Below are 25,132 nucleotides of genomic sequence, written 5' to 3' on the forward strand. Positions count from 1 at the left end.
CCCTTAGGAAATTTACTGCCTGGAATCAAATCTATTGCACAGTCACATTCCCTATGAGGAGGCAATGCACTGGACCTGGACTCGCTAAAGACATCCTGATAATCAGACAAATACTCCGGAACTTCCGAAGGCGTAGAAGAAGCAATAGACACAGGCAGGGAATCCTCATGAATACCAAGACAGCCCCAACTAGACACTGACATAGCCTTCCAGTCAAGGACTGGATTATGGGTCTGTAACCATGGCAGCCCCAAAACAACCAAATCATGCATTTTATGTAGAACGAGAAAACGTATCACCTCGCGGTGTTCAGGAGTCATACACATGGTAACCTGTGTCCAATACTGCGGCTTATTTTCTGCCAATGGCGTAGCATCAATACCCCTAAGAGGGATAGGATTTTCTAATGGTTCAAGAATAAAACCACAGCGCTTAGCAAATGAAAGATCCATAAGACTCAGGGCAGCACCTGAATCTACAAACGCCATGACAGGATAAGATGACAATGAGCAAATCAAAGTTACAGACAGAATAAACTTAGGATGCAAATTACCAACGGTGACAGGACTAACAACCTTAGATATACGTTTAGAGCATGCTGAGATAACATGTGTAGAATCACCACAGTAGTAGCACAAGCCATTCCGGCGTCTATGAATTTTCCTCTCATTTCTAGTCAGGATTCTATCACATTGCATCAAATCAGGTGTCCGTTCAGACAACACCATGAGGGAATTTGCGGTTTTTCTATCACATTGCATCACATCAGGTGTCTGTTCAGACAACAACATGAGAGAATTTGCGGTTTTGCGCTCCCGCAACCGCCGGTCAATTTGAATAGCCAGGGACATGGTATCATTCAGACCTGTGGGAATGGGAAAACCCACCATAACATTCTTAATGGCCTCAGAAAGGCCATTTCTAAAATTAGCGGCCAGTGCACACTCGTTCCAATGTGTCAGCACGGACCATTTCCGAAATTTTTGGCAATACACCTCAGCCTCGTCCTGGCCCTGAGACATAGCCAGCAAGGCTTTCTCTGCCTGAATCTCAAGATTGGGTTCCTCATAAAGTAAACCGAGCGCCAGAAAAAACGCATCAATATCAGCCAATGCCGGATCTCCTGGCGCCAGCGAAAAAGCCCAATCTTGAGGGTCACCCCGTAAGAATGAAATAACAATTTTTACTTGTTGAGCAGAGTCTCCAGAGGAACAAGGTTTCAGGGACAAAAACAATTTACAATTATTCCTGAAATTCCTAAACTTAAATCGGTCTCCTGAAAACAGTTCAGGAATCGGAATCTTGGGTTCAGACCTAGGATTTCTGATAACATAATCTTGTATACCCTGCACACGAGCGGCAAGCTGGTCCACACTTGTAATCAAGGTCTGGACATTCATGTCTGCAGCAAGCTTAAGCCACTCTGAGGTAAAGGGGAAAAGAAAAAAAAAAAAAAATGAGAGAGGAAAAAAAAAAAAACTCAAAATTTTCTTTCTTATAATCCCACTTCTGCAATGCATTAAACATTTAATACTGGCCTGGCATACTGTTATGACCCCAGTGGACAGGGTCTCAGAGGAACGTGTAAGTCTGCGAGATACAAAAATCCAGCTCATAGGGCTGTGGTAACTGGGTTGACCAAATAGCTACTCCTAACGCCAACACTAGAAGTAGCCGGGGATCATGCCTACGGTGATCGCTAGATGACTCGCGCCAGCCGGAGAATCTAACTACCCCTAGGAGAAGAAAACAAAGACCTCTCTTGCCTCCAGAGAAAGGGACCCCAAAGCAAGATACAAGCCCCCCACAAATAATAACGGTGAGGTAAGAGGAAATGACAAACACAGAAATGAACCAGGTTCAGCAAAGAGAGGCCAGCTTACTAATAGCAGAATAAAGCAAGATAACTTATCTGGTCAACAAAAACCCTATAAAAATCCACGCTGGAGATTCAAGAACCCCCGAACCGTCTAACGGTCCGGGGGGAGAACACCAGCCCCCTAGAGCTTCCAGCAAAGGTCAGAATACAGATTGGAACAAGCTGGACAAAAATACAAAACAAAACAAAAGAAAAAAGCAATGAAGCAGACTTAGCTTGAAAAACAGGAACCAGGATCAGAGGACAAGAGCACAACAGATTAGCTCTGATTTCAACGATGCCAGGCATTGAACTGAAGGTCCAGGGAGCTTATATAGCAACGCCCCTAACTAATGGCCCAGGTGAGGATATAGGAAAAAACAGACGCTCCAGAGTCAAATCACTAATGACCACTAGAGGGAGCAAAAAGCAAAATCACAACACCGATCCCACCGGGGACAAGACACAGGCAGGCAAGCACGGCTGTGACACTGGCTGACGGACGGGTATGGCAGAGGTCCTGATGGGCAGACTGGCTTGACGGAGATACAGGCAGGCAGACGGGCGTGGCTGGCACCCAGGCAGACAGGCGGGCACGGCTGGCACTGGCAGACAGGACTGATACTCAGGTAGGAACTGGTATTCAGGTGGATGTATGGAAACTGGTAAGAACCTGTTCAGACTGAAGAACATAAAGAAACAGGTAGAGGCCCGTACGGCAAGTTGCAGAATAAAAGTAGAGCAAGAGTGGATGCAAAGCAGAATCACAGGAGGCGGAGTAAGAGCAGGAGGTGGAGCTAAGAGCAGAGGAGAAGGCAGAGCAAAGAGTAGAGAAGGAGAAGGCAGAGCCAAGGACGGAGCCTCTGGGGGCGGAGCCAAGAGCGGAGAAGCTGGAGGCGGAGCCAAGAGCACAGATGCTGAAGATGGAGCCTAGGGCGGAGATGCTGGAGGCAGAGCCAAGAGCCAGAACCGCAGAAGGTAACGCCAAGAGCAAAAGAGCACAGAACCACAGGTTGTGGCAGAACTGAGCAGAGTAGCGCAGAAACACGGCTAGTGGTGAACAGAGCAGAGAGATGCAGAGCCACTGATAGTGGCAAGCAGAGCCGAAGAATAAGGCGGAGGTACACACAGCAGAGTGGGAAATCACAAATAACAAAGAAGGAACAGGAACGGACATAGACCAGAGTTCAGACAGGAACGGACATGGATACACAAACAGAACACAGATGAAGGCCTGCAATATTGCAGCCCTCAGAGACAGGAAACAGACATGACCTGGCAGCTCAGTAGCAAGTGCTAACTGAGGGGAATAGTTTGCTCAGGCATCCTCCAATGGGTGAGGATGCCTTAAGTATCAGAGGCCTCAAGGCTATTGGCCAGGAACACCCAAGGGAGGTGCACACAGTCTCAATAAGAATCCGGAGTGGCTGGAGCCACCCCCCTATGCACACAGCCAGGAAGTGTACACAGAGCAAGCCGCCATGAAGCACATGGCATGGAGCAGGCAGCAGACAGATCTCAAAGCATGGCACTGGGTGAGTGAGTTGATGTAACAGGCAGGTGGGGAATGGAAGGCCATGCAGTGATGCCGGCAGGGTTGTTACATCCACATTATATCCTGCATTACAGTGTGTCTGTGTATACTGTATGTATATAGTGTGGACCTGCTTACAGTACAGTATAGTGCTGTGTATACACTTTATACAGCCCCTTAGACTCTATTCTATATACAACCAGCACAGCAACAGCCTCTGATATATACAGGTAAACAGCCTCTGATATATATAGCCCGGCAGCAGCCCCTCATATATATACAGCCCAGCTGAAGACTCTCATACATATACAGCCTAGCAGAAGCCTCTCATACATATACAGCCCAGCAGCAGCCTCTGACATATAGAGTCCAGCAGCAGTCTTTGATATAGACAGCCCAAATTTCTACAATATACATACATATGTACATATTTTAATCTTTAATTCCCTTTCAGGACTTCAAGGGTTGACAAGGTCATTTTGTTACTTTTAGATTACCATCATGGATCGTGACAATCATCAATCGTGAAGGAGATAGGCACAGACATTGTGCAAGAATTTGGGAGTCTGCGGCTTCTAAAAGACGTAAAGGTACCTTCACACCAAGCGACGCTGCAGCGATAGCGACAACGATGCCGATCGCTGCAGCGTCGCTGTTTGATCGCTGGGGAGCTGTCACACAGTCAGCTCTCCAGCGACCAACGATGCCGAGGCCCCCGGGTAACCAGGGTAAACATCGGGTTGCTAAGCGCAGGGCCGTGCTTAGTAACCCGATGTTTACCCTGGTTACCAGCGTAAAAGTAAAAAAAACAAACAGTACATGCTCACCTGCGCGTCCCCCAGCGTCCGCTTCCTGACACTGACTGAGCTCCGGCCCTAACAGCACAGCGGTGACGTCACCGCTGTGCTTTCACTTTCACTTTAGGGCCGGCGTTCAGTAAGTGTCAGGAAGCAGACGCTGGGGGACGCGCAGGTGAGCATGTACTGTTTGTTTTTTTTACTTTTACGCTGGTAACCAGAGTAAACATCGGGTTACTAAGCGCGGCCCTGCACTTGGTAACCCGATGTTTACCCTGGTTACCAGTGTAAAACATCGCTGGTATCATTGCTTTTGCTTTCAAACACAACGATACACAGCGATCGGATGACCAAATAAAGTTCTGGACTTTATTCAGCGACCAGCGACATCACAGCAGGATCCTGATCGCTGCTGCGTGTCAAACGAAACGATATCGCTATCCAGGACGCTGCAACGTCACGGATCGCTAGCGATGTCGTTTCGTGTGAAGGTACCTTAAGGCAAAAGAAGCAACAATGAAATCAACAGAAGAGATAGCGAAAATTGGACAAGTTCTTCACTGTTCATTCAAGGAAAGTGTCGGAAAGGAGTAATGACCTTGTAGAATCTGATCAAGCTGAGAATGCTTCAGTGAAAATGGTTCTTGATCCTGGCAAAGAAAAGGCTGAAGTAGTAATGTGTACAACTGAAGAACACACAGAAAAGGAGACTGATAGTGACACATCTTATGGAGAAGGTGAAGTTGAGGGACCACCAGGGGGCGATGACATTGGACTTTGGCCATCCATTATTTCGGAACAGATGCAAGATTGCTGGCTGAAAAGGGGTGTATCAACAATCCAGCACTGTAATGAAAGTTTGTTTATTGCATACTCGGTTCAGCAACCTAGAAAGGACAGCAATATTCCAAGAATGTGGCCACTTGGGCTTTTCCGTTGTCAAAATCATAATGGAGAAGTCATAATGAGGAATTGGTTATGCTTCTCTCCCTCTAAAGCATGCATTTACTGCTTCACGTGCAGATTGATGTGCTTTATTACAGCATCTGCGTCTTCTCAGCTTTCGTCTAATGGATTGGAAACATTCACAAGAACGCATAAAAAGTCAATAGCAGTCTGCGGAACATCTGAACTCTACAATTGCTTTCAATATGAGGTTAAAAGTGATTGGGCGAATTGATACGGAGCTAACACAACAGGTCGAGGCTCAGGAGCAATATTGGAGGTCAGTATTGAAACGAGTAGTAAATGTTATTCAGTTTATTGCCGAGCGTGGCTTAGCATTTAGAGGAGATAACGAATTGGTTGGATCACCTAGAAATGGAAACGTTCTGGGCATTCTTGAACTCATCGCCCAGTACGACGACTTTCTTGCACAGCATATCAAAACTCAAGCCAATTGCCGCAAGGGTCATGCAAACTACCTGTCATCTACCTGTCATCTACAATTATGGAAGAAATTATCATTGTAATGGGCGTTCAACTCATCAGAGAAATTATTTCTCGAGTTAACAAATCAAAATACTACTCCATCTCTTTGGACTCCACACCCGATGAAGCCCACGTTGACCAACTAACCCTTGTATTGAGGAATATGGAGAAAGATGGCCCTGTGGAACGCTTTGTAACATTCATGGCAAACAAAGGCCATGGCGCTCAAGACATGTTCAATGCCTTGTTGGAATTTTTGAAGAGACATGACCTAGACCTGGGAAATTGCCGCAGTCAAAGTTATGACAATGCATCTGCAATGAGTGGCAAATGCAACAGCCTGCAAGCCAAATTGTGTAGACTAAAATTAATAAAACTGTCCATGGAGCAAAAGGGTTTAAAAGCACGTACTGAAATCTGTACATTATTCTACGTCAGAAGAATACAATGTCAGAAACATATGAAACCATGGGGGTTATTCTAAGACTTGATATGCAGTAATAGTAATGTCACTGAAAGTTGATTTAAAAATGTCACAGACAAATTAAATATCTGCTACTATGTTTTACTTATGTGAAAAAAATATTTTAAATACCTTGTCATCCTGAGAATCACACTGAAGAAGACTGTGCTGTTGAATAGCCATTGGAGGTGGTAGGGGCACTGCATCTGGGCCTTCCTCACTTTCTTCCTCTCCACAACTTTGCATGCCAGATGAAGATGATTTAGACAATGTGCCACTGCTGAGAGCTTCATTTCGTACTCGCTGAACGTAAAAAGTAAAATATTCTGAGTAAGCTAAAATATGCAAATTAGCATTAATACCTGTCAAAACACACTTATTTTATTGCTTTTAACCCCTTCACCCTCAGGCCATTTTCTGTTTCTGTTTTTGCTCTCCTTCTTCCCAGAGGCATATCTTTTTTTATTTTTCCCTCAATATGGCCGCGTGAGGCCTTTTTTTTTTTGGGCGGGACGAGTTGTACTTTTAAACTACACCATTGATTTTACCAACAAAATTCCAAGTGTGGTGAAATTGCAAAAAAAGTGCAATTCCACAATTGTTTTTTTTTAACCATGTTCACTAAATACTAAAACTGACCTGTCATTATGATTCTCCAGGTCATTACTAGTTTTGCAGTGTGACAGAGTCACTGGTGAAGTGATGGAGGGGAGATACGCGTCACTGTGCATGATGGCGGGAAAACCAGAATAGTTTCCTCCAGCACACAGTGTGTTGGGACAGTTTATATAAAGTTATATGATGGGCTGATTTTAGTGGACCTCCATAGGGTGGGTGTGAGGTGGTCCACGTATCTCCACTTGCAGTGTCATTACAGGACCTGTGTGATGTCAGGATCATGTGATCAGTCACATGATGGTGGGATCACAAGGTCTGGGCTTGAATGGTTGACTGCAAAAGCCTTCAGTATTCAGGAGGTACATGGAGAGAGAGGACTCCACGAAAGTGTGTGCTGATCTGAACCGTGGACATTGCTGCTAGTTAGCGGGTTAATCCCCACTAGGAAAAGGACTGTGTTTCTTTGTTTTACTGTTTTTCCAAGAGGACTGTGTTTACGTTCCAAAGCTTGGTTTATGCTGTCTTCAATAAACCAAGCATTTTCTTAAAGAAACAGTGTTCTGGTTATACCTCTGTACCTAGACCTTTTTTATTTGAGTGGTGAAAAAAAATCCAAAATTTGTTAAAAGAAAAAAAAATATGGCACCATTTTCCGAGACCCATAGAGTCTCCATTTTTCGGGATCTAGGGCCAGAAGAGTGCTTATCTTATGTGCACCAAGCTGATGTTTTTATCTATAGCATTTTAGGATCGATACAATGTTTTGATCGCCTGTTATCACATTTTATTGCAATGTTATGGTGACCAAAAATATGTAATTCTGGCGTTTATAAATTTTTTCTCGCTATGCCGTTTGATGTGCTGATTCACTCTTTTTATAGTTTGATAGATTGGGAGTTTCTGAATGCGGCAATACCAAATATGTGTATTTTTATATTGCATTTATTGTTTTATTTTAAATGGGGCAAAAGGGGGGTGATTTGAACTTTTATATTTTTTTTACATTTTTTTTAAATTGTGTTATGCAGTGACCCCTGTTACAGCTAGGGGGCGCTGCATGCTATCCTCAGAATATGCAAGGAGGCGTATTGAGGCCATGGGAATGCATGGCAGGCACAGGCATAACTGTGAGGCTGCCGTCACACTAGCAGCATTTGGTCAGTATTTTACATCAGTATTTGTAAGCCAAAACCAGGAGTGGGTGATAAATACAGAAGTGGTGCATATGTTTCTGTTATACTTTTATGTAAAAGTACTTGTATGTACTTAATTGTAAAGTGCTGCGAAATATGTTGGCGCTATATAAATAAAAATTATTATTATTATTATTATACGTTTCCTCTATTTGTTCCACTCCTGGTTTTGGCTTACAAATGCTGATGTAAAATACTGACCAAATACTGCTAGTGTGACGGCAGTCGCGATCCGTCGGCACTACAAGTCAATGGGCAAAAAACGCATATGCAGGATCTGTTTTTTGCCCAAAAAGACGGATTGCGACGGAGGCCCCGTGACGCTAGTGTGAAAGAGGCCTTAGCAGATAATGTTGCTCTGGGACTTGTAGTCCTGTGAGCCTTGTGTTTGTGTAGCTTTAAAGGGAGGCTTACAGGGTTAGTCAGAGAGCTGGGCGGGTCTGACTAACCACACACACCTCCCACCTATGGGAGTGGTTACAAGTATATAATGTGACTGAGGGGTGGTCACATGAGGAGAGTGTATGGACCTGATTGGTCCATGTGTAAGGCTCCTGGAAGGCCTATGTATTGGAGGTGCTAACTTCCTGAAGAGCACATGGTGAGTGCACTGGTCACAGCGACGGTGATCCCAGTTCGGCAGCTTCCCCAGGAGAGAGGACTGACAGGAGATCAGTGTGTGGAGCAGGAGCTCAAGGAAGGTAACTCCAGCAAGGGGGTTACAACGGCAGAGAAGTATCTGCTATTGGAACAGACTGTCAGTGGTTATTATGTTCCATTGATGCATATAATGAACTGTATGAACGTAACTGCAGCTGAAATGGACTATATGTTGGTCCTGTGATGTTCAAATGCCCTACTGTGGTTTATGGAGGTATAATAAACCAGGCACAGACTTTTGTTAAAGAAAATACATTCTTGCCGTGTGTTTTATCGCTGCCAAGCGATTACTCCCAACCCGTTAGGGATCGCTGCATTACAATTGTTAAAAACATAGCAGATCAACTATGTCAACCACAGGGGTCTCCTTTTTTTAACTACACCAAGCTAAGGTGAATTTTTCAATTTCATAGGCAACCACTTTATTAGATCATGTTTGCCACTCACATACCTCTTCAATGGTCTCATCTTGTGGTGTTGCTGCACTGTCATCAGAGTCTTTTTGGTAGTTGGAGTCTGTGTTCTTACGCACCTCTCTGGTTTTTTTATGTTTATGAGCCATTTTTTTTACATGTCCATCAGCTTTTCCACTGCTGAGTCTCCTCACAGGGCTTGTCAGCCATTTCCTCAATGTATTACCAGGCCTCTTAGGTCCTGGCGAGCTTTGTGTATTAAGCATATGTGGTTGTAACGAATTTAAGGTAGCCGGGGGACTAGCATCATTAAAAGAAATGGAGTCTGTATGGAAAGAAAAATACTTTAGATTTACAATTTTTAACAAATACATTTACTTTACAATAATCAAAAGGTTTGATCAAGATCAACGGCTTAATTAATAAAAATACACTTGTGTGAAAAGTGTTTGCCCCCTTCCTGATTTCCTATTGTTTTGCATGTTTGTCACACTTATAGTTGGGCTCAAAAGTTTACATACCCTGGCAGAATTTTTGCTTTCTTGGCCTTTTTATCAGAGAATATGAATGATAACACCAAAACTTTTTCTCCACTCATGGTTAGTGGATGGGTGAAGACATTTATTGTCAAAATACTGTGTTTTCTCATTTAAAATCATAGTGACAACCCAAAACATCCAAATGACCCCGATCAAAAGTTCACATACCCTGGTGATTTTGGCCTGGTAAAATCCACAGAAGTTGACACAAATGGGTTTGAATGGCTACTAAAGGTAACATCCTCACCTGTGACCTGTTTGCTAGTAATCATTGTGTCTGGATAAAAGCTGAGTGAGTTTCTGGGATCCAGACAGACTCTTGCATCTTTCATCCAGCCACTGACATTTCTGGATTAGATCAGCGATCTGACACTATGTAGCGATGTCCCACCCTGGGACAACGTAAAAATATAAAATAAAAAAAATAACATGTGTAAAAATATTTTACAAAAATTCCTAAATAAAGAAAAAAAAATGTTCCAATAAATACATTTCTTTGTATAAAAAAACAATAAAAGTACAAATATTTAGCATCACCGCATCCGTAACCACCCGACCTATAAAACTTTCCCACTAGTTAATCCCTTCAGTGAACTCCGTTAAAAAAAACAAAAAACCAAAAAACAATGCTTTATCATCACTGCCGAAACAAAAAGTGGAATAACACGCGATCAAAAAGACAGATATAAATAAACATGGTACCGCTTAAAACGTCATCTTGCCTCACAAAAAACGAGCCACCATACAGCGTCATCAGCAAAAAAATAGTAAAGTTTTAGCCCTCTGAATAAAGCGATGCAAAAATAATTATTATTTTTATTTAAAATAGTTTTTATTGTATAAAAGCGCCAAAACACACAAAAAAATAATATAAATGAGGTATCGCTGTAGTCGTACTAACCCGAAGAATAAAACTGCTTTATCAATTTTACCACACGCGGAACGGTATAAATGCCCCACCCAAAAGAAATACATGAAATGCTGGTTATTGTTCATTATGCCTCCCAAATATCGGAATAAAAAGCGATCAAAAAATGTCATGTGCCCGCAAATGGTACCAATAAAAACGACAACTCATCCTGCAAAAAACAAGACCTCTCATGACTCTGTGGGCCAAAATATGGAAAAATTATAGCTCTCAAAATATGGTGATGCAAAAACTATTTTTTGCAATAAAAAACGTCTTTTAGCGTGTGACAGCTGCCAAACAAAAATCCGCTACAAAACCCCGCTATAAATAGTAAATCAATACCCCCTTCATCACCCCCTTAGTTAGGGAAAAATAATAAAAAATGTATTTATTTCTATTTTCTCATTAGGGTTAGGGCTAAAGTTAGCGTTAGGGTTAAAGTTAGGGTTGGGGCTAGAGATTGGGTTAGAGTTTGGTTTACATTTATGGTAGGGATTAGGGTTAAGGGTGTGTCAGGGTTAGGGGTGTGGTTATGGTTAAGGTTGGGATTAGGGTTAGGGATGTGTTGGGGTTAGAGGTGTGGTTAGATTTATGGTTAGGATTAGGTGTGTTGGGGTTAAGGGCATGTTTGGGTTAGGGGTGTTGTTAGGGTTTAATCACATCAGGGGCTCTCCAAACGCGACATGGCGTCCGATCTAAATTCCAGCCAATTCTGCGTTGAAAAGGTAAAATAGTGCTCCTTCCCTTCCAAGCTCTGCCGTGCGTCCAAACAGTGGTTTACCCCCACATATGGGGTTTCAGCATACTCAGAACAAATTGGACAAAAACTATTGGGGTCCATTTCTCCTTTTACCCTTGTAAAAATGCAAAACTGGGAGCTAAAATTCATTTTTGTGGAAAAAAAAGATTTTTTATTTTCACGGCTTTGGGTTATAAACTGTAGTGAAACACTTGGGGGTTCAAAGCAAAAGGAGGCTATTTTGAAGAACCTAGGAAATAAGACATATTTTCAGTTTTTTCACACTTTTTTGTTAAGTGTATAATTCCACATGTGTTAATTCATAGTTTTCATGCCTTCAGTGTGAATTTACAATTTTCATAGTCATGAAAATACAGAAAAATCTTTAAATGAGAAGGTGTGTCCAAACTTTTGATCTGTTCTGTACATGTGGGAAATGTTACTAATTAAGTATTTTGTGTGTCATATCTCTGTGATTTAAGGGCATGAAAATTCAAAGTTGGAAAATTGCAAAATTTTCAAAAATTTTCACCAAATTTCTGCTTTTTTTTACAAATAAATGCAAGTTATATCGAGGAGATTTTACCACTAACATGAAGTACAATATGTCATGAGAAAACAAGGTCAGAATCACTGGGATCCATGCAAGTGTTCCAGAGTTATAACCTCATAAAGGGACAGTGGTCAGAATTGTAAAAATTGGCCCGGTCATTAACGTGCAAACCACCCTTGGGGGTAAAGGGGTTAAAAAGGCAGTTCATGCTCGAAAACCCAATGTGGCTGAATTATAACAATTCTGCAAAGATGAGTGGGTCAAAATTCCTCCAGAGCATTGTAAAAGACTCATTGCCAGTTATTGCAAATGCTTGATTGCAGTTGTTGCTGCTCGGGGTGGCCCAACCAGTTATTAGGTGTAGGGGAAAATCACTGTTTCACACAGGGCCCTGTAGGTTTTGATTTCTTTTTCCCTTAATAATAAAGACCTTACTTTATTATTATTATTATTTATTATTATAGCGCCATTTTTCCATGGCGCTTTACATGTGAGGAGGGGTACACATAATAAAAACAAGTACAATAATCTTGACAATACAAGTCACAACTGGAACAGGAGGAGAGAGGACCCTGCCCGCGAGGGCTCACAATCTCGTGTTTACTTGTGCTATCTTTGTCTAATATTGAAATTTTTTTTGTTGCTTGGAGACATTTAAGTGTGACAAACATGCAAAAGAAGAAAAAATCAGGAAGGGCAAACATTTTTCCACATAACTGTATCTATCCTTAGCTACTACCTTCCTCAGTTGCCTTATAAACCATGCTTTTCTATTCCCTGCTATCCCTCTTTTGAATGTATTTCACTCTGATGACTGTACTCTCCACTTAGCAGGTATTTTTTTTAGCTCTCTTAGGGTATGTTTCCACGTTCAGGATACGGCAGCCAATGCTTTGGTTGCAGCACATGTTCGCTCCGTCCAAAGCGCTGCCGGCTTTTGTACGGGCAGTGATTCTGCATGTGTTCATTGAACCATGTGGAATCACCTCAACCTATACATTGAACTGTGATATTTAGAGACGCTCCGTCTCTGCAAGATAAATTGACATGCTGCGGTCTAGAAAGATGTGCCGCATGTGTGTATACGCAGGGAAGCCGGAGGCCTTCCTGCACGCATAGTGGAGATGGGATTTCATAAAATCCCATCCACTATGCTGTAACATTTGGACGCTGCGGCTGAATGCAGCATCCAATCCGCAGCGTTTACTGACCGTGGAAACATACCCTTACTCTTTACTTGTTAGTTCCTTTGTGCCTCACTTCTTAAATCAAGATGTAATTTGTAATCAATAGTGATGAGCGAGCACTAAAATGCTCGGTTGCTCGTTGCTCGGGTTGAGCAGATTGGACTACTCGGCTACTCAACCCGAGCAACGAGCCCGATGTAAGTCTATGGGAAACCCGAGTATTTTTACCGTGATCCCCCCCGGGGTCCTTTTTAAGGTCTAAAAACATCTGAAAATGATGGAAACACTGCTCAAATGACACAAGAACATCATGGGGATCGCCCCTGGAAGCATTCCTGACTCCTAGTTCACAGCCTTAATCAATTTTTTCCGAGATTCATGCTATTTTTCCCGATGCCACAAAAAAACACATTAAAACGAAACCAAAACAGGTTTTGCTGGGAAATATGTCAAGGTACATCCTTTGCAGATTAATGACTTGCCTGTAAGGCCAAATATTTAACCCCAGACCGAAAATTTCCTCCCCCTTAGGCTTAGATCAGACACAGCATTTTGAAAGCATTTTTCAACTTTAACATTGCTTTCAACCACTACAAATGCATTCACTGGGAAATGTCATTGTAACATTTAACAACCCTAGCTTGCCATGTGGTGTGTGACACATAAGCAGAACCATCTTGTTTCATTTAGGAAGGAGGGACTCTCAAAAGTCTCAATGCCTATTTTTAGAGGGGCATCAGGCGGCATTAATATTCTTAAAGGGCCATTATTAAACAGTGAGTCTCCTATGCTGTTATTGTCTATGCAGTGAGTGGCTGGGCTGCCAAGAATTACGATGCACCCCAATACCCCTTTCATGAGAGGTACAAAAAGGCTTCCTCAAAAAATGTTGCACTGAATGAAAGGCCTGCCCTGCTATCAAGTCTACAAGGTACTCCCTCACCATTTTCCCAAGCATTCCCCTTCTTGTGACAGCACCCCTTGCCTCTGTGCCGTCAGGATGGGAGGGTCTGAGAAAACTGTCACAGAACTTTGCCATTGTTCCCCTGCCTGAGCTGGATTGTACTTCTGTCTCTCTCGCTTGTACTCCTTGGTTGTACAACAAACTCTGACGTCTGCTGCCAGCGTTCTCACATGGGAATTTTCTAAGTAATTCCGCTACAAGGGCCCTCTAGTACTGCAACATTTTAGAACACATCTCTGCCTCTGGCATAAGAGATTGAAAGTTCTCTTTGTAGCGCGGGTCTAGAAGTGTCGCTGACCAATAATGGGTGTCACCCAAAATTTTTATAATTGGAGGGTCACATGAAACGCAGCGCAACATAAAGTCCGCCATGTGTGCCAGACTTCTAACAGGCAAGACTTCCGTGTCCTCACCAACAGGACGACTGACCATGCTGTCCTCTTCATCCTCCTCCCTGTCCTCAGGCCATCCCCGCTGAACAGACGGTATGACAGCTGTGTTTGTAGTACCGTCTATAGCACATGAAAGTAGCTACTGTTGTTCCTCCTCAATGAATACCAATCCATGTTGAGAAGACATGACGCTGGGCTGAGTGTAATCCCCCTGTATGGTTCATTGCTCCATGTCCTTGTGCTCTGCCTCCAAAGCATCCTCTTTAATTGTGAGCAGAGAGGTTTTCAGAATGCTGAGAAGCGGGATGGTGACGCTAATTATGGCGTCATCGCCGCTCACCATCTTGGTGCAGTCCTCAAAGTTTTGGAGGATGGTACATATGTCTGACATCCATGTCCACTCCTGAGGTCTTATGTGTGGAGTCTGAACTGAATATCGACGGCCTTGTTGATGTTGGTAGTGAACAACTGCCCTCTTCTGCTCACAATTCCTTTCCAACATATGAAGGGTAGAGTTCCAGCGTGTGGGGACATCACAAACCAGCCGGTGAGCTGGAAGCTGCAAATGCTGCTGAAGCACAGCAAGGGTGGCTGAAGCTGTAGCTGACTTTCTAAAATGGGCAGACAGATGGCGTACTTTCACTAGCAGCTCCGGGTAGCTTTTCAGAAAACATTGAACCACGAGGTTAAGCACTTGGGCCAAGCAAGGTACGTGTGTGAGCTCATCTTGCCTCAGAGCCATCACAAGGTTACGGCCATTGTCACACATGACCATGCCTGGCTGTAGGTTCAGCGATGTCATCCAAACATCTGACTGCTCTTTCAGCGCTGTCCCAACTCTTCTGCATTGTGCGGTTTGTCACCTATGAAGATTAGCTTCAGCAGAGCCTGTTACCGCTTGGCTGAGGCAGTGCTGCAGTGCTTCCAGCTTCTGACTGATGTATTGATTTCAGAGATGGAGGATGAAGAGGAGGAGGAGGTGCAGGAGATGTAGACTGTGGGGGCAACCCTGATTGACGTAGGGCCAGAAATCCTCGGTGTGGGGAGGATGTGTTCCATCCCAAGGTCCTGGCATCCACTATGTTAACCCAATGTGCCGTCAGTGAGATGTACCATCCCTGCCCACAAGCATTAATCCACGTGTCCGTGGTTAGGTAGATTTTCCCAGTAACAGCATTGTTGAGGGCACGGGAAATGTTATGGGACACATGCTGGTGTAATGCTGGTACAGCACACCGGGAGAAATAGTGGCGAATGGGGACCGAGTACCTTGGGACGGCCACTGCCATCAGGTTGCGGAAAGCTTCCATCTCAACGAGCCTAAAAGGCAGCATTTCTAGCGCAAGCAGAAGAGAAATATTAGAATTTAGGACTGTGGCCTGTGGGGCGTTGGCTGGGTATTTCCGCTTGCATTCCAAAGACTGGGTTATAGACAACTGAAGGCTGTGCTGGGACAAGGATGTGGATGGGCTTGATGGTGGTGCTGCTTGACTGTGGGCGACAACAGGTGCAGGGCTAGAGGCATATTCACATGCACAGTGTACTGGGGATTGTCTTCTACGCAGAACAGTGGAAGAAGCAGTGGTGTGACCTGCATGCAGTGGTCCTGGAGCCTGGGGTTCGGCCCACAAAGTCGAGTGCTTTGCTGCCATGTGCCTGATCATACTGGTGGTGGTCAGGCTCGTTGTTTTGCTACCCCTGCTGATGTGCGCATGACAGGTGCTGCAAATGGCCTGTTTGGGGTTATCGGCAGAGTCTTTACAAAATAACCAGACTCTGGAAGATCTAACAGTTGGAATGGCAACTTCCCTCATGTTGGTGTTACAGGGAACGGATGCACACCTTCTGTCTGTGGCCACCACACTGCTTCTTCCTGCCTGTTGGGATGATATGTCTCCTTCCCCATATGTGCTGCTGCCCTCACTCGGCATGTCCTCCTGCCAGGTTGGGTCAGTCACATAGTCATCCACCACCTCGTCTTCCACATCCGCATCTGCTCCTTCTCCTGACTTTCTGGCAATTGTGTCTCATCATCATCCACCTCTTCTGACACTTTCTGAGTATTGCCTTCGGGTGACCGGGGCTGATCAAAGCTTTGGGCATCTCTACATGCGATCTCATCTGTCCCCACTTCAAGTTGACCGGCCGAGAGTTCTGAATCTTGAAATGGAAAACTGAACAGCTCCTCAGAGTGTCCAAGTGTGGGATCAGTTGTCTCAGGACATTTGGCATGGTGGGAGGAAGGAGGATCAGAGTGAGGAATATCTGGACCACACTCACGGCTACTCAGACTTGATCGTGTGGAAGACATGGTGGTGGCTAAGTGACTGGAAGCATTATCCACTATCCAACCAACAAGCGTTTCACACTGCTCTGGATTCAATAGTGGTGTGCTGCGGTCACCTAGAAACTGGGACAGGAAGGTCAAGCGAGAAGATATGGGTCTTTGTTGTTGCCCACTTTCACCTTGGCCATGGCCTCGTCCTCTGCATGCATCATCATCACCACTTCCACTTCCCCATCCCTTGCCTTTCCCATTTTAAATGGACTACTGCACTATTTCAAATGCTCAACACAAATATATTAGTAGCAAAATAATATCTGATCAGTATGCCTGCAAATCAGCAGGCCTCAGCCTGATATAACAGACTGTATTCAATTTTTGGGGCTTTTTTGTTAAGTGAATTTATGAAAAATAGTGCTGTATAGAATTAGAGTATCAGACAGCAAAAAAGGGGTCCACCGGCCTACAATTACCAAACTTGGAGCATGCAGATATATGAGGGCTGTCATGGAAATACCACACTGGCAAAAATGTGGCCTTTTTTTAATTTTGGAAGCTAAATAGTGCTGTATAGAATTAGAGTATCAGACAGCAAAAAAGGGGTCCACTGGCCTACAATGACCAAACTTGGAGCACGCAGATATATGAGGCCTTTTTCGGTGAATTTAAAACACACAAAAAAAAGTGGCACAAGGCTAGCACACACAACTTTGCTACGTATGCCTGACAAAATATGATTTTTCAACAGGCCTCAGTCTGACAGAACAGACTGTATTATTTTTGTTTTTTTGGGGTGAATTCTTGGAAAAAAAAAATCCAACTAGGTATATAGTAAAAAAGCTGCAGCAGCAGACAGTTATGGAGCTTTGGGAGGGATGCAGTGGGAGCAATGGAAGCACATACAGTGCCTGCAGGGCTTGCACTGATGTGGATATGCTGTGCCCTGCTTACCTAGCGCTGCAATATACGGACCGACAAATTAGCCCTAAAAAGGACTTTTGGTTTCTGAGGAGTTGTGGATGTAAGAGTTGCAGACCTACACTAACTCTAAAAACCACGAATCTGACCCTATCTTGGCACCAGCTCTCCCTACTCTCGCTGAATCAGGAACAGAATGCGGCGAGCAGGGCGGCGCCTGCTCTCTTATACTCGGGATGATGCTGTGTGGCCAAGCCAATCACTGCACCGTGATTGGGTCTCTAAAGTCCACCAAAAATGCTGGGTGGAGTTTTCCGTCTACACTCTGCATAGGCAGAAAGCTGGCAATCAGTGGTAGGAATTGGAGATAGACAAGGTCATGAATATTGTTATGGTAAGTATTTCATATTTAGTTTTGATTATTATTTTAGACAATTAAATCTACCTATATATCTTTAATAATTTTGTATTTTAATAATAGGTTTGTAAGTGTTATTCATAAAAGCAATAACACAGGACGTTATCTCTATATACAGGCGTCTGATTGTTAAGCTTCCATTTTCTGTTTTAGAAAGTCTAGTTAATTGGACAAAGTGAGCTTCAAGGACTTCTGTGGAATTCATAATAAACTTCTGCAGGAGTCATAATTTATGATTCATTATATTCCAGTTAAAATATTTTCTTTCCCCAATTAAAATAGCTTCTCTTTTAGGCAATGTAATGTAAGAAGCCATTCCTTTTGAGATCAGACAAGCCAATAGAGGCTTGGACTGGTCCACCGGAGAACAATGAGATTATCCGGTGGGCCCAGGCACTGACACCTGCTGGCATACTGGCGAGCAGCTGCCTAGCGCCCCCACTGCTCCAGGGCCTCCAGCCAGTGGCTATGGGGCCCCTGAGTCAAGGGAGCCTGCCCTGTGCCAGTAGCAGCAGCTGGAGACAGGATCCCGTCCCCGCTGCTAAAGCAAAATGAATATTCTCGCTTCCCCACGCCCTTATGGGCATGGAGAGGCGTGAATACCATTTCTCTTTAATAGCGGGCAGCGTTAGCTGCAAGCTGCAGCTAACACTGCCTGCATGTAAAGCCCCACCACCACACGCGCACACACACAGCACCGCACACATACACACACACACACACATATGCAGGCACACAGACTCACACAGAGCAGCTCACCTCCCAGCGTCCTGCTTCCTGTCTGAGACAGCCCAGCTGGATGACGTCATTCTCCAGAGTGCTGTCTCAGTCAGAAAGCTTCCAGCGAGGAAGAGGTTGCTGGGATGAGTGTTATGATCCTTAGTGGCTGAGGATCACAGAATGGACTAGCTAAGTAACTGAACATAGAACGAGCTCTAGGGAGGTGGTAACTGGACTGACCGCAAAACCTGATCCTAACCAAACACACTAAAGGTAGCCGGTGAACGTGCCTAAATTCCTGGACGTCTCGACGCAGCCTGAGAAACTTGCTACCCCTATAGAGAAAGTAAGACCTCACTTGCCTCAGAGAAATGACCCCAAAGATATAGGAAGCCCCCAACAAATAATAACGGTGAGGTAAGGGGAAAATACAAACGCAGAAATGAAAACAGATTCAGCAAATGAGGCCCACTAATACTAGATAGCAGAAGACAGACAGGGAACTGTGCGGTCAGTAAAAAACCCTATACAAAATATCCACGCTGAGAATTCAAGAACCCCCACACCAGCTAACGGTGTGAGGGGAGAAACTCAGCCCCCTAGAGCTACCAGCAAGCAAGGAAATCACATATTAGCAAGCTGGACAAGGACAAATAAATAACAAAGAAAAATATTGAACACTGACGAGCAAAAAATAACCAAACAGAAACTTAGCTTCTCTTGGCGAGACTGATAACGAAGGAATTCAGGAGATATCAAAATAGCACTGAATACATCGACAGCAGGCAACAACTGATAGTCCAGGTGAGCTAAATAGGAAACCAGCTAACAGATAACGAAACAGCTGATCCAGCCTCAGACCTGCAGAATGACACAAAGAGCCACCAGAGGGAGCCCAAAGACAGCACTCACACAGTACCACTTGTGACCACAAGAGGGAGCCCAAAAACAGAGTTCACAACAGATGAGCTGCTGCTGCGGGGAGGTGAGCTGTGCTGTGTGCCTGAGTGTTTGTGTGTGTCTACCTGAATGTGTGTCTGTGCCTGCATGTGTGTGCCTGTGTGTGTTTGAGTGTGTGTGTGTGTGCCTGCATGTGTGTGATGAGCTGCTGCTGCGGTGAGGTGTGTGTGTGTGGTGGTGAAGGACAATGATATTGGTGGGGGAGAGAATGATGGAGGTGATGGGCAATGATGGAGGTGATGGGCAATGATGGTGGTGGGGGAGGCATGATGGAGGTAATAGGCAATGATGGTGGGGAGGCAATGATGGAGGTGATTGGCAATGATGGTGGTGGGGGAGGCAATGATGGAGGCGATGGGCAATGGTGGTGGTGGGAGGCAATGATGGAGGCGATGAAATGGGCAATGATGGTGGTGGGGGGAGGCAATGATGGAGGTGATGAAGGAGGTGATGAAATGGACAATGATGGTGGGGGAGGAGGCAATGATGCAGGTGGTGGAATGGGCAATGATGGAGGTGGTGGGGGAGAATGATAGGGGTGGAGGAGGAGAAGGCAATGATGGAGGTGGCGATGAGGACAATGATGGGTTGGAGAGGGGCTGCATTATACTTTATGAGCGGGCTACATTATATTCTGTGGGGGGACTGCATTATTCTCAGGGTACTACATTATATTATGGGGGCTAAATTACACTATATGAGGGGGCTACAGTATACTCTATGGGGAGCTGCATTATATTCGGTGGTGGGGCTGCATTATATTCTGTGGTGGGCTGCATTATATTATATGAGGGGGCCTACATTATATTCTATGGTGGGGACTGCATTATACCTGAGGGGGTTGCATTATATTTTGTGGGTGCTGCATTATATTCTATGAGAGGCGACTGCATTATATTTTATGAGGGGGCTACATTATATTCTGTGAGGGGGCTACCCCAACCCTTGCTACATAATTAAGACGTGAACTACCTTATATTATTCCCTGATATTATCACTTTTTACCTCACAATTGGTGGTCTTGTATCTATTTCTATGTAGCTACATAGTGGGCCCCAAGAGTGATTTTCTCTGGTGGGCTCAAGGTGCTCCAATCTGACGCTAAGCCAGTACACCAAGAAACCCTGATTGTCTGATCTTGTCACTGATCGATCACCTTTCTGATTTGATTAAAACTGGCAAACGTGTGAAACCTTCTGAGGTTCTCCTAAACCTTTCCACATAAGGTTCCCACATAAAACTCAAGGACAACCAATCTGCAAGTTTACTAGTGCTCTAAGTGAAAATCTAATGTGTCATAGAAGATTATAAAAATCCTTGAGGTCCCTCAGTCCCACGTCCCTTTTTTTCTTTTCTCTACCATTTCTCATGAGGAGACAGGAGCTAACACTCAAACCTGCCTTTATGCAAAATGCAGTGTGCAGAGATGTGAAGCAGCTTAATTAAAATGAAATAATTCCTCTTTAAAGGGAAGGTGCCATTAAAAAAAAAAGTTTACATTTTCTTCAAAAAATATTATCATTTGTTTATAATTTAGTAAAATATGAAAAATAATTTTAAAAGGTTTATTTCTACTTTTAAACACTAGAGGGAGCAGCTACTGAAATTTGACACAAGAAATATAAATATCTTGGTACCGTGTTAGCCAGTAGATAGAAAAATATTTAGAATTGAGAGTCCTCAGTGGTTGATACCTTTTAATGGCTAACTGAAAAGATGGTAACAAAGTGCAAGCTTTCGAGACTACACAGGTCTCTTCATCAGGCATAGACTAAAGCAAATTCTGAAGAATTACATATATATATATATAGGTAATGCAAGAGAAGTCATACAAGCCTAAAGTCATACACAAGAATATCAGCGTGGTACAGAAGGGGCGAGCAGAGAATAGTCGGGGACAAGCAAGACGTCAGAGCATACCGGGATCGTGGTAACCAAATCGTGAGACGTAAGAGAAAGTCGGGACACAAGCAAAGTCAGAACCAGGAGGGTAACGTGGTATCAGAGACAGAAAACCAAAGCCGAAGTCCAGGGAACAGATCGAGTCATACACGGGTATGGGCAGACAGAAGCACAAGGATCACCAAGATCAGGATACAGGTCAGGGGCTCAAGCTGGGAAGCATGAACTATCACTAACAGTGGTAGGCAGGCTGTGAGGGACTGAAATAGCCCAGCTAGCACAAGAACGAGGCTGATAAGATTAACCCCCGCCTGACCAGTCTAAAAAGAGGAAAAATGAAAAAAAACTCCGGACTGGACCATGACAGTACCCCCTTCTCAATGGGGGGCCAGCGGACCCCCAGGCTTCCCTGGATGATGAGCGTGAAAGGCCCGGACCAAGCGATTTGCATGGACCAAACGCGCCGGCACCCATGACCGGTCCTCAGGACCGTAACCTCTCCAATGGACCAAGTACTGAATTGAGCGGCGGAGCATATGAGAATCCACCACCTGTTCCACATCGTACTCGGTTTGGCCATCTACCACAACAGGCGACGGGTGCGAAGGAGACTCACCAGAGGAGGGCACCGACGGCTTCAGAAGCGCCTTATGAAACACATTGGGGATCCGCAAAGACGGAGGCAAATGCAGACGAAAGGCCACAGGAATAATCACCTCTGAAATTTCATACGGACCAATAAACTTGGGGCCCAACTTAGCAGAGGGAATTCTCAGCCTTATATTTTTAGTGGATAACCATACCTTATCCCCCACCTGATAGGCCGGCCCCACAGAACGTCGTTTATCCGCAAAAAAATTATATTTACCCTGAGCCTCCCCAATGTTTCTCTGGACCTCCCTCCAGATCTCCCCCAAGTGCAGAAAGGTCGAATCAGCCCCTGGACACCCCGAATCCAGCCGGGAGAACTGACCAAAATGAGGGTGAAATCCATAATTGCAGAAGAATGGAGAAGTACCAGTGGACTGATTGACACGATTATTGTAAGCGAATTCCGCTATAGGAATTACAGAAAACCAATCATCCTGTCTAGACGTAACAAGACACCGTAAAATCTGTTCCAAAGACTGATTGGTCCTTTCAGTCTGACCATTGGTCTCGGGATGGTAAGCCGATGAAAAGGTTAGACTGATGCCCAGCCTTTTACAAAAATCCCTCCAAAATTTTGCCACAAATTGCACCCCTCTATCAGACACCACACTGACAGGCACCCCATGCAACCGGATAACATGCTCAATGAATAGTTTAGATAAAGTCTCAGCATTAGGAAGGCCAGTTAAAGGTACAAAATGTGCTTGTTTACTGAACCTATCAACCACTACCCACATCACAGTTTTTCCATTAGAGGAGGGAAGATCAGTGATAAAATCCATGGACAGATGAGTCCATGGTCTATCTGGAATTGGCAGTGGTACCAATTCCCCGGCCGGCCGGTTGCGGGAGATTTTTGCACGAGCACAAGTTTCACAGGACGACACAATCCCTATGACGTCAGAAGTCAACGAGGGCCACCAGAACAGCCTAGTGATGGCTTTACGAGTGGCCGAGATTCAAGGATGTCCACTCAAAGCAGAGTCGTGGAACTCCTGAAGCACCCTCAACCGATACTGGACAGGCACAAAGAGCTTATTTTCAGGTATGGACGACGGAGCAAGAGATTGGGCCTCACGAATCTCCTGTTCCAATTTCGGGGACACCACAGCCACCACCACCCCATGCTGAAGAATGGAGGAAGGAGGCTCAGGCGGTGATACTGGATCTAGACTGCGAGACAAGGCATCCGCCTTCACATTCTTAGGGAGAGTTGTAAATTATGGTTTTCTCCTAGACCTCGATCGTCTGGGGATGAGACTCAGCGGGTAGGGATTATTATCTCCCTGCTTAGAAAGGGTCCCCAATCCTGGGCTTTCTCTCTACCCCCTACTGTCCCTGAATGGAGGTCAGTGGATAGGTTCTTTGAGGCCCTAGGACTTATTTATGATGAACCGGACCGTGTCAGGGTGGCAGAGGACACCGTTATGGATCTGGTTCAGGGGAAGCATTCAGCTGAATGGTATAGTTCGGAGTTCCGTCGATGGTCCACTGAGGTATCTTGGGATGACTCCGCACTGAGATGTCTATTCAGAAAGGGACTATCGGATTGCTTGAAGGACGCTCTGGCTCTCCATCCACCTCCCAGTTCTTTGGAGGAGGCTATGACTCAGGCTATCCGTATGGATCGGAGGCTACGGGAAAGAGGTCTTACGCAACGAGGGATTCCGTTGTTCCCTGTTAACCCTGATGTTTTGCTTCCATCTGAACCTATTGAGGTGGTAGCCACCGACCTCAAAGAGAAAGAGAGAAAACGGCGGCGTGATGAAAAGCTGTGTTTTTTCTGCCGAGATCCCGGACATGGGAAAAAGGACTGCCCCTCCTGTCCTTCGTCTAACAAGCGGCTGAGTCTGGGTGATCATCGTGGAGGTCACTCAGACTCTCAGGTACCATTTTCTTCGTTTGCAAAGATACTGTTAAAAGTGGAACTTGGTGTGGAGAACAGCTTGGTTCATACTTCAGCTTTTGTAGACTGTGGGTCATCCCTGAACCTTATTGATTCTAAGCTGGTGGCCCGCTGTAGATTAGGGACAGTTAGGTTGGGGACTCCCTTAAAAATTGTGGCTATTGACTCTACACCTCTCACAAAGGATGGTCTCCATTTTATTTCTAAAGAATTCACCCTCAGGGTGGGGGCCCTGCACCAGGAACGTATGACATGCTTTGTTTTGGATAACCTCCCTGCTGGCCTGGTGTTGGGGTTTCCCTGGTTGCAACGGCATAACCCGGTTATTGACTGGGGGTCCCAGGATATTGTTAAATGGGGACCTAGTTGTTCTGAAAATTGTCTTGCTACTGTGTCTATGTCATCCGTCAGTCTGGAGGGTATTCCAGAGTACCTGAAGGACTTTGAGGATGTGTTCTCCGAAAAGCAGGCTGAGGTTCTATCACCACACCGCCCATTCGATTGTGCCATTGATCTTGTTCCCAGTGCCAAATTGCCCAAAGCCTGTTTGTACAATCTCTCTGGCCCTTAGCAGGCTGCTATGAAGGAGTATATTTCTGAAAGCCTCCGTAAAGGGCATATTCGGCCATCTGTCTCTCCCGTGGCGGCGGGGTTCTTTTTTGTTAAGAAAAAAGATGGTGGTTTACGCCCATGCCTGGATTTTCGAGAACTGAATAGGATCACCAAGATCAGGATACAGGTCAGGGGCTCAAGCTGGGAAGCATGAACTATCACTAACAGTGGTAGGCAGGCTGTGAGGGACTGAAATAGCCCAGCTAGCACAAGAACGAGGCAGATAAGACTAACCCCCGCCTGACCAATCTAAAAAGAGGAAAAATGAAAATAAACTCCGGACTGGACTATGACAGACCCCACATGGTCTCAAGTGCAAATTCCTTAATTGATGTAAAAAGACATAAATCCATGCGACACATTCATTCCTGCACTAAGTGTGTCAAAGGTCGTCATACGTTTATACTCCCAGATTCTCCTGTCTCTCTGAGATTTGAAGCTACATTTCAATACAAGTAATTTCAGGTCCATTGTGCTATGATCAGGCATACAAAAATGTTTGGCCACAGG

At 44.7% G+C, this 25,132-nt stretch overlaps 1 protein-coding gene across 1 annotated transcript in view; it reads right to left on the bottom strand.

The window, feature by feature from the left end:
- Window positions 1–25,132, bottom strand: part of TRIO (trio Rho guanine nucleotide exchange factor) — a 3,555,343-nt gene that overhangs the window by 1,253,828 nt on the left and 2,276,383 nt on the right. Inside the window, 2 exon segments of the mRNA XM_077269474.1 lie at window positions 6,216–6,386; window positions 9,006–9,292. Coding sequence (XP_077125589.1) covers window positions 6,216–6,386; window positions 9,006–9,292 — 458 coding nt within the window.

This window comes from Ranitomeya variabilis, chromosome 6 (genome assembly GCF_051348905.1).
Source record: "Ranitomeya variabilis isolate aRanVar5 chromosome 6, aRanVar5.hap1, whole genome shotgun sequence".
NCBI classification, from domain to species: Eukaryota; Metazoa; Chordata; class Amphibia; order Anura; family Dendrobatidae; genus Ranitomeya; species Ranitomeya variabilis.